The 16,059-nt window shown below is 36.0% G+C and overlaps 1 protein-coding gene across 4 annotated transcripts in view; it reads right to left on the bottom strand.

Moving 5' to 3' along the window:
• The window catches only part of glsb (glutaminase b), a 54,972-nt gene that overhangs the window by 14,939 nt on the left and 23,974 nt on the right, over positions 1 to 16,059 (bottom strand). For 3 of the 4 annotated variants that reach the window (XM_067410483.1, XM_067410484.1, XM_067410485.1), the window contains exons 6-14: positions 12,701 to 12,864; positions 12,513 to 12,571; positions 6,360 to 6,392; positions 6,220 to 6,278; positions 6,005 to 6,071; positions 5,438 to 5,488; positions 4,464 to 4,640; positions 2,868 to 2,999; positions 1,081 to 1,173 (exon numbers count right to left, since the gene is read on the bottom strand). In XM_067410483.1, the coding sequence (XP_067266584.1) occupies positions 1,081 to 1,173; positions 2,868 to 2,999; positions 4,464 to 4,640; positions 5,438 to 5,488; positions 6,005 to 6,071; positions 6,220 to 6,278; positions 6,360 to 6,392; positions 12,513 to 12,571; positions 12,701 to 12,864 (835 nt within the window). Of the gene's footprint in view, positions 1 to 1,080; positions 1,174 to 2,867; positions 3,000 to 4,463; positions 4,641 to 5,437; positions 5,489 to 6,004; positions 6,072 to 6,219; positions 6,279 to 6,359; positions 6,393 to 10,315; positions 10,366 to 12,512; positions 12,572 to 12,700; positions 12,865 to 16,059 lie in introns of those variants that run through there. The other variant, XM_067410486.1, reaches the window with a different exon arrangement.

Raw genomic sequence — 16,059 nt, 5'->3', positions numbered from 1 at the left:
TATTATCTGTGCAACCGCACATCAACATATTACATAATAATAATAATAATAATACTACAAATAATAATAAAAAAGTATATTTTAGACTGTACTGTAATATACAAAGAATGAATAACAATTATTAATACAGAAATATAGAATACATAAAAATACATACATTTATACTACATATAGAATATATCTAAATCTTTATATATATATATATATATATATATATATATATATATATATATTTAAAATTATTATTAATTTGCAACAATTAATTTTCTTCTTAGTAATAATAATAATTATTATTATTAAATCAATGATTTTGCACGAATCTGTAAAATATTTTTTTTTATTTGTCAATTTTTGTCAATAATACTATTTTTTATAAAATTTTTATTGGTATTACAATTTTTAATGCAATTTTTTTTTACTTTTTTTCAACAGAAAAATGGTCTTTTTGTCATTTTTAAAATCTGGTCACTATATTCAGGTTTAAATATTTGAATCTGTTTTCAGCTATTTTTTAAATAAGAGTATTCTCAGTTATGTATAACACATTTTAACATGTTTAAATCCATTCCACAGATTTTCCGAATGCAGAAAAAGTCTACAGATTCCATCTGGGCCTGCTGATTATGAATCTGAGAATGCAGACTGAAGCAAGCAAACAAAAACAATCTCTTCGGATAAAGCACGGCAAATTAACATGTGGCAATCGACATGCAAAATTAGAATCTCATGCACAGCTGACAAGTTTGTTGAATCAACAGCTGCTCTTTTCTCGCTTCTTCATGGAGACGACAGAACAGGTAAAAAGTGCCCAAACCAATTAAAATCTTTGGGTTATAATGTAGCTAGCTAACTAGGTATGTAGTCTCAAAACGCTCCTGCAGGGGGCGTAGTGTTTGTGCATGTTCGACTGTGAGCCCTGTACAAGGTGTTTAGTGGAAATAAGCTTCCTCTGCAGTATTCTCATCTTCAGAGTCTTGAGTAAACTATTATGTGCAGTCATTCATACATGACGTGGTGTAACACTTCGACGGGGCATGTGTCGAGGGCAAGGCTGGCTGGCAAATGGAAGAGGGAACTCACCCGCTGGTCCCCTCCCTCTCGGCGAGGATCAAGCTTCTTGGCGAAGTGCCTCAGGTTGTCATAGTTGTGAAAATTGAACAATGACACCAGATCCTACAACAGGAAAGAAAGCCACAGGAGTCAGTCTGAGAGGTCAAAGGCTCAAAGCGCTGCGTTGAATGTCTCCAGGTAATCTGCTAGTGACAGGATTGTGTGCAGTGCATTTCAAGCTTTCATTAGAGCCCTTTGTACCATAATGCTGAAATGAAACTTTTTCACAATGTCATTAAACTTCTCAGATTCCTGTTTTCAGGTTCAACTGAGGTTTAGTCCATGTGATCATTTAAGTAGTTTTTAATGGTGACATTTAAAGCATTGCCAACAGTATCGGTTTCTGTTTTGTATGTCGTTTATTTTTGTGTTGGTATTTTGAAAATGGAATAAAAAAGAACCTCATAAAAGGCGTAAATGTCAAGGTGTAAAAATGTGATGTGGTTTAGGAAATTATGTGCTTATGTCTAAAACAACAGAACAGTAAAAGTTAGTTACCTTGCCATTAGAATTCCACTGTTAGTGTGAAACGTGTTCTTTATTTCTAAGTATATTAATTTTTTTTTTACACTTTCTTAAAGTCTTTCTTAGGAACCGAGAAGCAAATGTGCTACACCTCCATTTAACCTTTATACTAATAAACTATTAGTATTATTGGTAATAATAGTATTTTATTTGCATAATAATAATAATAATTATTATTATTATATCCACATTTACCATTTTGTTCTGCTAGAAATATTCTTTTAAGATGCTGAAGTTTGTGTAACATAAGCAGTTAAACCTTGAAGCTGACCTTGTAACTGCACTTCACCTTATTAACTATGATTTGAAAGGCTAATATATTCAGAACACTCCCTGAATTTGATAGAATGAGTTGGCGGGAATGTCTGAATGTATAATATTACGGCCATGTGACCCGCTGACTAGCCAGTCTTTCCTGTCCTTGAACACAGAAACAAGGCTTTCAATTATCACTGTGGCTCTGTGATCACTACCGGATGTGTGACCGTGTGACATTAGAAATGTGTCAAATCGTGATATAAAATTGTAGTCCCACTGCCCACCCCATAATTAACTACACCAATTAGCTCTGGTCCCATTCCTGGGGTCATCCTGAGTCAGACTATACCCTAATGAATCCCAGACATGGACTCCACTGACTTCCTTAGGACACTCAGGGAGTAATTATAGACTCCTTGACCTTTAATAAAGGTCTGAGAGGCTGTACAGATATTCAGACCCTAACAAGTGCTGGTTCTCAGAAAGACCTAAAATAACACAGACAGATTCTGATCATTTCAAAGTTACATGAAGAGAAGCACTCATGAGGACAGGATCATGGGATCAAAAATACAGCAAACAGAAGACAAACTATAGATGAAAAGCACATTTCTAAAAACCTAAAAAAAAAAAAAGCATTCTCGTCGCTTCATAACATTAAGGTTGAATCACTGAAGTCACATGGACTATTTTAACGATGTCTTTAGTACGTTTCTGGGCCTTGAAAGTGGTGGTTAAATTGTTGTCTATGGAGGAGTCAGAGAGCTTTCCGATTTCATCATTTGTGTTTTCCGAAGATGAACGAGTCTTACAAGTCTTACAGGTTTGGAATGACCCTTTAATGTTCTTTCTTATCTTGGCTAATCATCAAATATTTTTTTTCAAGTTTCCAGTACATGGTTGATACTTTTTAAAATAAATGAAAGTGTTTATATTGTGTGTAGGTGTGTCGGCAAACAAAAACATTCAAATACCGTGCAGAACTGGATGCCCCGGACACTGTTTCCAAGTTTGTCCAACGGTGGAGACCAGCACATAATGCCCATCACATTGGGCACAACCAGCAGAATACCTCCAGCCACACCTGACTTGGCAGGAAGACCCACCTGAACAAAAATTAAATACATTAAAATAAAATAAAACAATTATATACAAATTAATATGAGAACAATAGTTGAAGATGTTGTGTTTGGCTGGAAGATTCTGGGTGGAGTTCACTAAGAATTAATAGAGTTGTTTATTTTCATGTTCTGTAATGAGCTTCATGTGCATACAAAGAAGGCGTGTTCAGAAAAGATTATTGCACACCACAGTTAGTTATGTTGTTCGGTGAGTAGTTTGAGAATAAGGCCGTGTGCCCACCAAAGCGGTTTTTTTTCAGCTGCTAGTGTACTTTTTCAATTGTTTTCAATGGGAATGCTGCGTTTTTTAAAACGCCAGGAGCGTAACGATGCGCTGAGCGTCTTTTCACTTAAGGCGCCGAGAAATCTGCGTTTTTTACTGGTCGCCTCGAGTTGAAGAATGTTCAACTTTGAGTAAAACGCTGCGCTCATCACTGTCACTTTTTAACCAGCCGTCAATCAGAGTGGAGGAAGGGCAGGACAAATACTACACCGGCCAACCGTCACAACATTCTTGCTGTACAACATCATCAACAAGCAGAGAACGGAACAAAATGAATGAGAAATTAATATAGCTGGTCTCCGAACATGCATAGCAAGTAATTCCACATTTTTAATCTGAAACAAATTACCTGCAAAATCAGATATAAGTAATAGTGCCGCGGATATTCCGTATCATAGCAACAATGCATGTCAACTGAAAAATACCTCTGCGCAGCTGAAGCACTCTCAGGCGCTCACAGATAGGCGTTTTAGGCAGAGCGCCTAGCATTTACAGCTGGCTAAAAACACTTTGGTGGACACACGGCCTAAGACACAGGTTTGTCTGGAAATACTGCATGTTATAGTTATACAATTGTTTAAAAAAAAAAAGAAAAAGAAAAAAAGTATACTTTAATTAGCATGAAAAATGGACACAAATATCCTCTAAAATGTTTCTGTGGACTTTGAGAGCATACAAATATATTTTTGCATTTGGAGAAAGCAGTCCTATAATTAAAAATATTATTTTTTGTTGTTAATTTTTGAGAGCTAGTCGGATGTGATTTGTGTGATTGTATTTGTTTAAGCAATGACTTAATGAGGGCAAGCGACTTGACTCTAAAGCAGTGTTTCTCAACCAGGGGTCCAGAGCCCACTAGGGGCCTCAGCAAACTTCTAAGGGGCCTTCAAGGTGACTTAAAATGATTTAAAACAAAGATAAAATAAGCATTAAAATATGCTAAAACAACTAAAAATCAAGATATTTCTTATTTTAATTTCATTTTAATTCAATTTAATTTCATTTTAATTCAATTCAAATTTAAAATGGAGAGAAAAAGAGGTTCAAATGATGTTGTGAAATAGTACCCCAAAATAACAAGGTGAGTCAGTACACATATTGTGTGAACTATTGTTTTTGAGTTGGTGTGTTTATGCATGTGTGAATCCGCATGCACAAAAACGTACATGGAAGGCGAACTGTCCGGAGAAGTCATACATGCCACAGGAGTGCATGAGGCTGAGGGTGTTTCGCACGGACTCAGGGCTCAGCACACGCTCGCCTGTGATTGGACAGAAGCCGCCGTTGGCTAGCGTGGCAGCCATGACGCTAGCACTCTCACACGTTACCTCGATGGAGCACAGCTGCACATATGGACACAAACACAAATAAACACACATGAATATGAAATATTAGTAGACCAGGATGCCTTTCAATATGCTTCATTTGGCAGCTTTTGAAATGGATTTTATTGGAGACTTCAACCTATGATTGAGACCTCTTGTGTGTGTGTGTGTCTGAGATCAGCTGGGCTGATCCCATTACACCACATGATCTCAGAGGCACATGACAGGAGTCAAGGGACAGGGTCACCAGACTGCACTCCTGCCATGCTTGTGCCATGCTTTTGATTAATCTGGGAAAACACTACCGTTTAAAAGTTTGAGGTCACTAAGATATAAAATATGAATACTTTTATTCAGCAAGGGGAAATTAAATTGAACTAAAGTGACAGTAAAGACATTTGTAATGTCACAAAAGTTTTCTATTTCAAATAAATGCTTTTATGTTTCAGTTTCCACAAAAACATTAAGCAGAACTGCTTTCAACATTGATAAATGTTTTGTGAGCACCAAATCAGCATATTGAAAGGACCATGTGACACTGAAGACTGGAGTTACATTTGAAAATATATTAAAATAGAAAACAGTAATTTTATATTACAATAATAATTCATAAATATTAATGTTTCAGTATTTTTATGCAGCCTTGGTGAGCATAAGAGACAACTTTCAAAAACTATAAAATATAACAAACTCAAACTTTTGAATAGTAGTGTTTTTCAGTTACAAAGTCAACACAAGGCAATCCCAGAACGCTTTGCAACAAGTTCATAACTCTCCTGTTGCAATCCGGAAATGAAAGTCATCTCTGTACGCACCTGAAAGTATAAGTCTAGAACAGCAGTCATGTCTGTACCATCTGGAAAGCACTGCATACAAGAGAAAAAAAGGTTAATGTCAGAAAGTGCTGTTAAAACAACACCATAAAAACGTTTTGTGCCTTTAATTTACACAACAACCTGAAAACTTTTGAAAATGAGTTTCAAGGTGTTCATGTTTTTGAAAACGTCCATGTAACCTACAAAAACTTTTCATGTGCATTATGTGTTCAGTCTATGTGCATAGTGTTTCTTTACAAAGTGACATCGTCAACTACTAGCCTTGCAGCATAATATAGTGTTTTTAAATAGTTGTTTTTGCAGATCCATGTGAATGGGGATCGTTTTGACAATGGTGTCGCCTGGACGCAAAAAAATGCAAAGGAAAAACTTTTTCCCTTATAAGTACATTGTTGTCAAGTTAGCATATCCTAAATAGACAACGAACTTACTGCATTCAAACAAGCAGACAAAATGTAAAGGAGAGGAATAGAGGGATTACTGGGTGCAATAAATCAGGGGTGATAAAGACACTTAACCACCTCAAAAGCGCCCCGAGATACTAACCTTCTTTTCTTTCAGGTAGTAGCCAATAGCGAAATTCCTGTCTCCTGACTCACGCTCCGACTGGAATCTAGATCAGGTGACATGTAAACAGTCAGTTGCCTTTAATGTCAGTCGGTTGCGAATTAAAATTATGCTTAACATAAAAACTGAAAGAGGACTACTTATTTTTATTCTTTGACAACTGTATCTATGATCAAATCTACAGCTCAACATACGTGGCATTGCTGAAACCAACATATTCATTTCCTGCCATCTTCTTCAAGAAGTTCATTACCTGCAAAAGAGAAATCAGAACAGATCAAAAACAACAGCTCCTGTAAAAAGATTTATTGTAATCCTTTGATAAATGACTCACATAATCAAACTTCTCAGCATTGCCTGCTCCATGCTGTAAAACACAGGAAAGAAATAAAAGACATGTAAAAATATTATTATAGTCCTCATTGAGTGTTAATAAATTCTTCTATTCTAATCAATCACATTAAAATAGTTAAATATACATTTTTAAAGTACCATAAAGGGGAAAAAATAAATCAGAACAGTAACTAACTCAAACAGATAATTTAATTCCTTAAATATTACCAGTACAACGCTAAAACCATCAGTTAGTAATCTGTTGTTAGAAATCAAGAAGATGATAATCATTTCATGTGTACTACAGTAAAGTACTGTTATGCTCTACAAAGGAAATGATGATGAACCGCTACAGAGCAAAGACTGGAGTTAAACGTGTACATGAAGACCTGTAGGCCAAACAGAGAAGTGGGTCAAAAAACAGAGTGGATGTGAATCAACAGGGTTGGTAACATCTTAAGATGATGTGAGAGGAGAATCTGTGCATTGTGTGTTGATGCATTTCAGAGTGTGGATCTGCGTTTATTAACCTAAGGCCTCCTGGTAAACTGAGTGTGGGTTGAGGCACCCATCAAATTAATGCAAAGAGCTAAGAATCACTGAGCTCGATTACATTACTGCCATTAATGAACAGTGACTAATGTGGTTGTTTGACTGTTAGATTGCTCGACATCAGGGGTGTAAAGTACTCAAATAATTGCACTTAATCACTATATTTATGGATTATTTTGGTAAAATTGTAGTCATACTCAATTACATTTCTAAGGGGGTGGGGGGCCTTACAATTACATTAAACCTTATCAATACATTGCACTACCTTTAAAAATTTGTGTTAAAGGGTTAGTTCACCCAAAAATGGAAATAATGTAATTTATTACTCACCCTCATGTCGTTCTACACCCGTAAGAGCTTCGTTCATCTTTGGAACACGAATTAAGATATTTTTGATGAAATCTGATGGCTCAGTGAGGCCTCTATTGAGAGCAATGACATTTCCTCTCTAAAGATCCATAAAGGTACTAAAAACATATTTAAAACAGTTCATGTGAGTTCAGTGGTTCTACCGTAATATTATAAAGCGACGAGAATACTTTTCACGATTCAAACGATTCACAGGAATACTTTCAAACGATTTCAAAACGCTGCTTCAGAGCTTTACGAATCGAATCAGTGACTCGGAGCGCCAAAGTCACGTGATTTCAGCAGTTTAGCTGTTTGATAGGAGATCTGAATCACTGATTCGATTCTCAAAGCTCCAAAGCAGGTGTTTTGAAATCGGCCCATCATTATATTGTTGAAAAGTTACTATTTTGTTTTTTTGGCACACAAAAAAACACTCTTGTCACTTTATAATATTAAGATAGAACCACTGAACTCACATGAACTATGTTTTTAGTACCTTTATGCACCTTGAGAGTTTCAATGGCATTGCCGTCTATAGAGACCTCACTGAGCCATCGGATTTAATCAAAAATATCTTAATTTGTGTTCTGAAGATGAACGAAGGTCTTACGGGTGTAGAACGACATGAGGGTGAGTAATAAATTATATTATTTTCATTTTTGGGTGAGCTAACCCTTTAAGTTTTGTTGTTGTAATAAAGTAATACTTTTAGGCCCTGTTTACACCTGAAATTAAGATGCGTTTTGGTCAATCAGATCATAAGTGGATGTTGCTAAATACAGGTGTAAATGGGGTCTAAAATGTTTTGAGCTTGTCAACCACTTCCAGAGGTTGTCGAAAATGTATTCGATCGGATTGCTTTCATAGTGTAGATGCCCATGTGGTTGAATGTGTTCGAACAGCCACAAAAGACCACCTACTGACTTAATGACTTAAACATTATGGGAAACGCACTAGCCAGATAGGATTTAAACTTTGTCGGCTGAAGACCCAAGTTTGGTTTGAAGATGAAAAACATACTAAGCACAATGATCTCTCACCATTGCTGATTTCTGACACACACTCACAGTGTTCAGCTGGTATTGTGGCTATCAGAGCAGAAACGACAGCTGATGCTCTCCGTGTTTTTCTGTTGTCTCCGGGCACGTTTATATGTAAATTGTGCAAAGTTATTTTGTCCATTAGATCAAAAGATCTGAAAAAAGTCCATACATTTACCCACCCATAGACCCTCCCCTCGAAAAAAATCAGGAGAGAAATGGTTGAATGTGGACAAAAGAGACAAATTAAATGCCCCGGTAATACTTCAAACGAAGTTCTTTTTCGCTCTTCGTTTAGGGGTAAAACCAAGTTCGAAATGCTTGACCAGCGATATACTGTAAATGAACATCTGCTGAGAGCGACGGTTAGATGAATATGTAAATATGTGCCGTGCACTTTCTTCTCAGTAACAAAATAAACAACAAAAATGAGAAAACAGTAAGCATTTATTATAGAAAGCATAAGAAAAGCGTCTGATCATAACAGCATGGGTATGTTAGCACGAGCTCTGCAAAGTAACACTCCAGTCACGTCACGTCTTCATATAGCACTTTATTCAATAGATTGCTTAAAATCAAGCAGCTTTACAGTATCAAACATGAAAAACTGTGTTAGTGCCTCATTATTTTTACAAGCACAACTTCATTTTGTACTTAAAGCGGCTATCCAGTGTGTTCATGTTTTCACCCGCGAAGATCTTACCTCAAAAAGCTCAAACACACAAAATGAAACATTCCATGTGAATGAAGGCGGAGCCTCAGCACACACCTATTACGTTATCTTCACTGACCAATGGTAGTACGAAGGTGTTTTGCAGCTGAAGCAAACTTTTCCTGAAAGTTCGCTTTGGCAAGCCGTTTCGAACTTCCAAAAAGAACACAAAATGAACTTCGTTTTGGCCTGATTTTGTTCTAAATGACGTCACATCAGTTCATGCTTCGATTTCGTTTGGAGTATATCGGGGCCTTAAAACACCAGGTGTAAACAGGTATGTGTCTCCCTCATCTACATGTGATCCAATCAACCAAAACGCATCTTACTACCAGGTGTAAACAGGGCCTTATTCAGAAAGGATGCATTAAACTGATCTATACTGACAGTAAAAACTTTTAAATTGTTACAATTTAAAAAAAAGTCTGATGCATAAGGCACACAAAATGGGACACACTTTGGGAGTTTCTAAGTAGTAGTCTGATTGGTTAAATTAAATTTAGTATTAAATAAAGTTTTCCAGGAGATGTGTGTATCACGTTCTTTAACGGCCTGGAAATTAAGCCATTGTGATGCTAAACCCCCTCATGGAAGAAGAAAGCCATCCTGTTTACAACTGTAACAATAGGTGCTTTTCACGATCAACTAAACACTGGATTTTCAAAATTATGTGAAGTTTGGGGTGCAATTGTTGAAGTAAACATGCAAAACATTCTAGAATGAATATGCATATCGGTCTGTTATCGTAGGGACATCGACTTTACATTTTTATGCTCCTACACATGTTGCTTCACTTGTCGGTTAGATGTCCTCTTAAGCGGTTCTTTGCCAATGAATGCAGAAATGGTGTCCAGACCACTACACAAGCATTTTAATCTTAAACTAGAATCTAAATTTTGTTTGATCAAAATTTTACTCCATTTAAAAAAGTCACAGTGCCCATAATTTAATACAAGCACACTTTCTTTGTACTTTTTACACCCCTGCTGCACATTATTTCTTACAAGAGGGAAAAGGCTGTGTGAAAGAATGCTGAGTGTATTGTATACCCAGTTTACTTCAGAAACCCACAAAGGCCATGCATCATTATTTTTTATCAAGCCCTCAAGAAAAATAAAATAATAAAATAACACAAGGCCTCTGTGGGCTGCCGTAGCTTCCAACACTAAAGATCATTTGGTCCTGCACAGATGCTCTATTTTATCCAGTCACCGTCTTATTAAAGAACACAATGGCACTACTGATATTTTAGTATCCAGGCTTGTTCATGGGAAGGGAGGAAAAATGGAAAGGAAAAATTACCAACGTCATTGACCTGCAGCAGTGGTCAAAAAATCCCACAGATCCTAAGTCTGCAAAATATGCAACAACATAAAACAGCACACAGAGCCTTCAACAGCATATCACACGCTTTTAGTACACGCTCATGGCGGTGCTCAAGGACTCGGAAGGAAAGGGAGGAAATGATGTCATGCGTTACTTAGGTGCAAAGGAACCCAACAGGCATGACTTACATTCAGCACTGACCTATCAGAACACATCAGAGGGGTGAAAGGCATTTTGCGTCACACCAATATCATTCACAGGAGAACAATATGAGAAGAGCAATCACAATGGTTGAGTTTAGGTTTGATGGGAGATGTGAGGTTGAATTTCACAGCTCACAGGATGCCGAACATTCATCACGCAAAGTGATGCTGCATCCTTTTGATGTGTGGATTGGTGCTGGGTTAAAATAAATTCTAGGGCTGTCAATTGAAATTTTACTCAAAATAATTACATGGTTTGCAACAAATGAATGAATAAAATCTATTGCATATTACCAATATTTGCTGAGAAAAGCCCCCAAATGAAGATAAACAAAAGATTTTAAAGACATTACAAAAGATGCCTTTAGACGTCAATGTATTGTTTGCAGTTGAGTTTGTCAATCCGTCCAAGGCAGACTTGTTTTGTCCATTTACAGTGTAAAGTTAATTTTTGGATGATTTACTGTCACTAAATTAATACGTTAAATTGACAGCCCTAATAAATGGATAAACATATGAAGCAGGGGCAATAGTTCCTGTCTACCCAGCTTAGAAAAGCCTTCTGGAAGCGTGTATGTGCATTTGTATGTGTATTTTGTTTAGAAATGATCACTTTACATACTGTGTACATAATGCTCACAGTTGAGCCCTTGTATAGTGTCGACGCAAGGCAATAAGAACACTTAAATCTAGATGTTGCACTACAAAACCACTGTTAACCCAGCTGGAGTGTTTTTCCTGTCGTGTGTGTTTGCACATGGACCAAAACACATAAGACCAAGGTACATCAGCTGTAACACACAAACACAACCAAAAGGTGCAAACAACTAGAAATACCAGTCAGACTTCATAAACCCACTACATATGCCTTTAGCAAATCCTCCAAATATATAATATGATGAATTTTGTAGTGGATTTTGTGGATGGGCGATACATCCGATATTCACAATAAATTTGCAATGATTTTCCTGGTGATATAAAAATCAAGCAACACTGTGAATATATCCATTTTAATGTAAAGTTTCAAGAAAATGTTTTAAAAGTGTGTCAAGAAGCAAAAACAAATTAGGATTATAACCATTCAACATTATGCTATAACTGAAGCCATCATTTTTACCATTTAATAGGCTATATATATATATATATATATATATATATATATATATATATATATATATATATATATATATATATATATATATATATATATATATATATATATAACTTTGCTCTTGAAGGAACTACCAAAACAAACAAACAAAAAAAAAAATACTACTACTACTGCTAATAAAAAAACATACCACAGCTTTTTTTTTGTTCAGAAAAAATAATTTAACAAAATATATACTAAATTGGTACATATTTTTGTGCAATTGTTATAGACCACTGTTGTGACCTTTTTCTGCAACATTCAAAAAATGCCTAAATTATATAAAAATAAACACATAAAATACAATATATTTATAAGGTTATATTTTTTTTAGCTATATCGCCCAGCCTAAGTCACAAGAGAAGGTGTAAAAAATGTGGAGAATAGAAAGTCTGAATGAATTTTACTTAAAATTCATTGCAAACAGACTTCTAACAGTAATGATCCTGAAAAGGGGGTGATCTCCACATATTGTAGTTTACAATGAAAGTGGAGGCCTTGAGTAGGTGTACAGTAATAAAACACAGAAAAGACAAGAAGAAACTAAAATACACACTGATGCTCAATTGGTCTTAGTCTAGGCAGCATTGCTCACAATCACATATTTATAAACAGTCTATAAAATACAACTACAATCAAAACCTCTCAATATGATTACTGCATGTGTCTCAAAAACCTTTACAAACAACATTTGGCCAATATCAAATAGTCTGTTCAGGTTAATTCAGTAGGCAAATGTGAGTACAGTTAGGACTAGGAGTAGTAGTCAAATACAATTTCTAACTTGAAAATGAAGTAAAAAGAAGAGGAAGATGCTTACCTTAATAAGAGAGGTACACACGATTGCACCAGCATTCACCATTGGGTTATGGGGTTTATCTGTGGGAAAATAACATTTCATATATTTCTTGTTTTGATTTAAGGGTTACAATTTAAGACACATGCAGACACTGTTCCCTGATTGCAGAAGAAAGCAGTCATGCTGAAGCTGATAGCTATAATTCTTACCGTCCTCATCCAGGAAGAGCTTGTTGAAGCGTAATCCACTTGGCTCTTTCCCAATGAACTGGTGCACATATTCAGTGCCGTGGTCGTGCACCGCAATAGCGTACTTGAGCGGCTTCACGCACGACTGCAGGCAAAATGGCACTTTAGTGTCACCCACTGTGTGTCTGTGTAAATGAGTAAACAGAGATCAGAACTATGGTCCACATAAGCCAACAAACATAAAAATAAAGAACCTAAAGCTGAACCTAAAAGACCACACTGTGACTTTAACATGATATGAAGATGTTCAGAACCACAGACCCATCTTACTTTTTTTTTTCTCCACTTCACTTGGATATATGTCATAATAGGGAAGAAAAGACTATTGCAACTTCCAACAACTTTAAACTTAAATTAAACAATATATTTATAAGGTAAGTTATTTTTGGGGGGAATTTTTTCTCTAAATACTTAATTTTTTATTTCTAAATTTAATCTAAAATAGTTAGCAGTGGTAGTTAGCAGAGTTCGCTCTTCATCTCCGCCACAAGTACCCTACCCATGTGAACTGCAAGCCCAGTACTGATAATAAATCCAAATAAATAAATGGCAAAGAATTATTATTATTATTAGGGGCCAAGCACCGAAGGTGCGGAGGCACCTATTGTATCTGTTGGCATTCTTTTTATTTTTATTTTCGATTCTTCTTCTTGTTCCGCTCTGGAAGTCTATGGCAGCCCATAGAACCGTATGGTAAAAAGTTGTGAAATTTGGCACACAGTTAGAGGACAGTCTGAACTGTGCTCATAGCAAATTTGGAATCTCTAACTCAATCCCTCTAGCACCACCAGCTATCCAAATTTGCACGTTTATATTAATAACTTTTGAACCATAAGGGTTAGAAACAAAATTCTGCCTCTGATTCCTTGGGTCAAGCCGAATCGAATGTCATTTTCCGTCATGAAAATGTTTCTGCCATTTCGAATTTTCTGAAATGCCGACAAAAAGTTATGGAATTCAAGTCAATTCCTCAAACCGTTTTCGAAAAACACGTGAACAAATTTAATGTTGCGCTTGCGAAAATATACGCAAAGCTGTATCTCCATAAAGCTTTATTGTATTCAGACCAAACTTGGTACATGTCATCCCAAGCATGACCTGAGGCATCATGCAGTGTTTCGGCGCAGTGCCACCTACTGGTGCGAAGATATGAAAAATGGCTATTTTGGCTTCTAATATTTGATGGGTTTGTCCAAAAATTTTTCGCATTAGCGTATCGTTATGAAACTCGTTATGTGTCTTTGGCACCATGTTCTTACAATACTCAAAAAGTTTTGGTGCAGCACCACCTTGTGGTCAAAAGCTATAACAAAATTTACAAAAATGTTAATAACTTTTGATTATATTAACCGATTGTAATAGGACTGGTCTCAGTCAATTCCTTGGGTCATGCTAAGAACATAGATATCAAATTTGACATAGTCAGCTGAACTTCCTGTCCGCCATATTGTTTTTCTTTAAAAACCTACTTTTTCGAACTCCTCCTAGACCGTTGCTCCGATTTTCACCAAAATCGAACTGTATTATCTTCAGACCATGCCGACAAAAATTTATGGATTTCAAGTCGATACGTCGAACCATTTTCGTATACCTGAGCAACGAATTTGAGGCATGATGCAAAACCCAGTCTTGAAGCTGTATCTCTGCAATGCTTTAACATATTGACACCAAACTTTGCAAGTGTCATTGTCACCTCACTCTGACCATACCACATTAATTTGGGCACAACGCCACCTATTGGTCGAAAGTGATGAACCAATAAATTCTCATTTTTGATAATTTTTCAGCTCTTTTTCCTAAAATGATCTTAATAGGTCTTTAATTGCTCACTGTTGCAGTTGGTCTGATGCTCACAGCCGTGTTGGCTGGCTTGTTGTACCGCTTTTGTGCTTGGCCCCGTAATTGGTGCATGCAGCTATGTTTATTATTATTATTTTATTATTAACTTATCCTATTTATTCACTAAATAAAAAGTGATCACTGTCAGGATAGATCATAAAACAAAGTGCTTATAACAATTTTATATTTAAAAATCTGTAAATGTATATGTAAAAAGTCACTGAATGACTGATTTGAAAAGTTAGTAATAAAATGAACAACAAAGTAACATTACATAGAAAAAGTTTGCATTTACTGTAAACTCCAAGATTTAATGCACAGTTAATTTGACTCACAGTATCAGATTGTTTTGTTGTGTCCATTGCTATGGTTATCGCTGTCAATCGGATTCAATTGCGCATTTAAATTGGGTTTTCAAAAAAACAGAAACTTTGCAATGTGTAGTTTGCAGTGTGAAAAAAACTCTCTATGATCTCTGCCATTATAATCACTGACATTATAACATGAGGTGGACCAAGCTGCACTCTTGCGAAAACTCCCATTATAATCAATGAAGCTGTCCATGTTGTGGAAAGAATCTATTATTCACATTATGTTGGTTATAATGAAAGGATTCACAAGCATCCAGAACTTGTGCTTAACAAACTTAGCGGTGTTGAGCGGATTCTGACTCACCTAAACACATATGATTGGCTGCTGCATTCACGCACTTAACAGACTTAACAAAGCTAAAAACTGCAAAAACACATTGTAAATAGAAACCTTTGACGCTCTTCAGAGCACACAAACACTCACAGGAGTGTTTTAAAGCGTTTTAAAACAGTCAGCTATCAGCGGGTACCGATACTGCAGAACGGCAGTCACATTAAATAATCAGATAAATCTTTGGCGGGACAAAGATTAATTTTGGCAGCTGCCAAAGTATTTTCAATGCAGGAAAAACTTTTTTTTACGTTGCTGTGAGATTCAAATTGTTTATTGTGTTATGTAACACATTTTAGAGTATGAGCTGTTGTTGTATGTAGTTTTCCATTTATTTTAAAACTTTAAAAAAACTGTTAGAAATTTGCTAGAATGGACCTTTGAGGGTGAATTCAGTTAATAAGGCATTTTGTGTAAAGATCTAAAATGAACAAAGTGAATTTATTCCATGAATTTCTGTCAATAGGTCAAGGCTCTAGCAGTGTTGTTGACTAAAAGAGCTAGTTACTGTGTAACAGGTGAATGGCCATAGCAAACACTACAGAGGTATGTAGGCACCCCATATATCTTTACAACAAATTCTATAGCATGGGGTAGAAAATACAGATTATATTTATGTCCTAATTATCAGAGATCAAAGGATGTACCATGACACACAGGTCTAAGTTTTGAGGGGAAACATTAATGACTATGAGTTTATAGTCCTGTTATCAGTGATTCTCACACAAGAGGATTACCATTTAGCATGTTTTATCTCCGCTGGATGACTAATCCAGGAG

The sequence above is a fragment of the Chanodichthys erythropterus genome, chromosome 14, assembly GCF_024489055.1.
Source record: "Chanodichthys erythropterus isolate Z2021 chromosome 14, ASM2448905v1, whole genome shotgun sequence".
Taxonomy (NCBI): domain Eukaryota; kingdom Metazoa; phylum Chordata; class Actinopteri; order Cypriniformes; family Xenocyprididae; genus Chanodichthys; species Chanodichthys erythropterus.
This window is presented reverse-complemented; position numbering and strand designations above follow the sequence as displayed.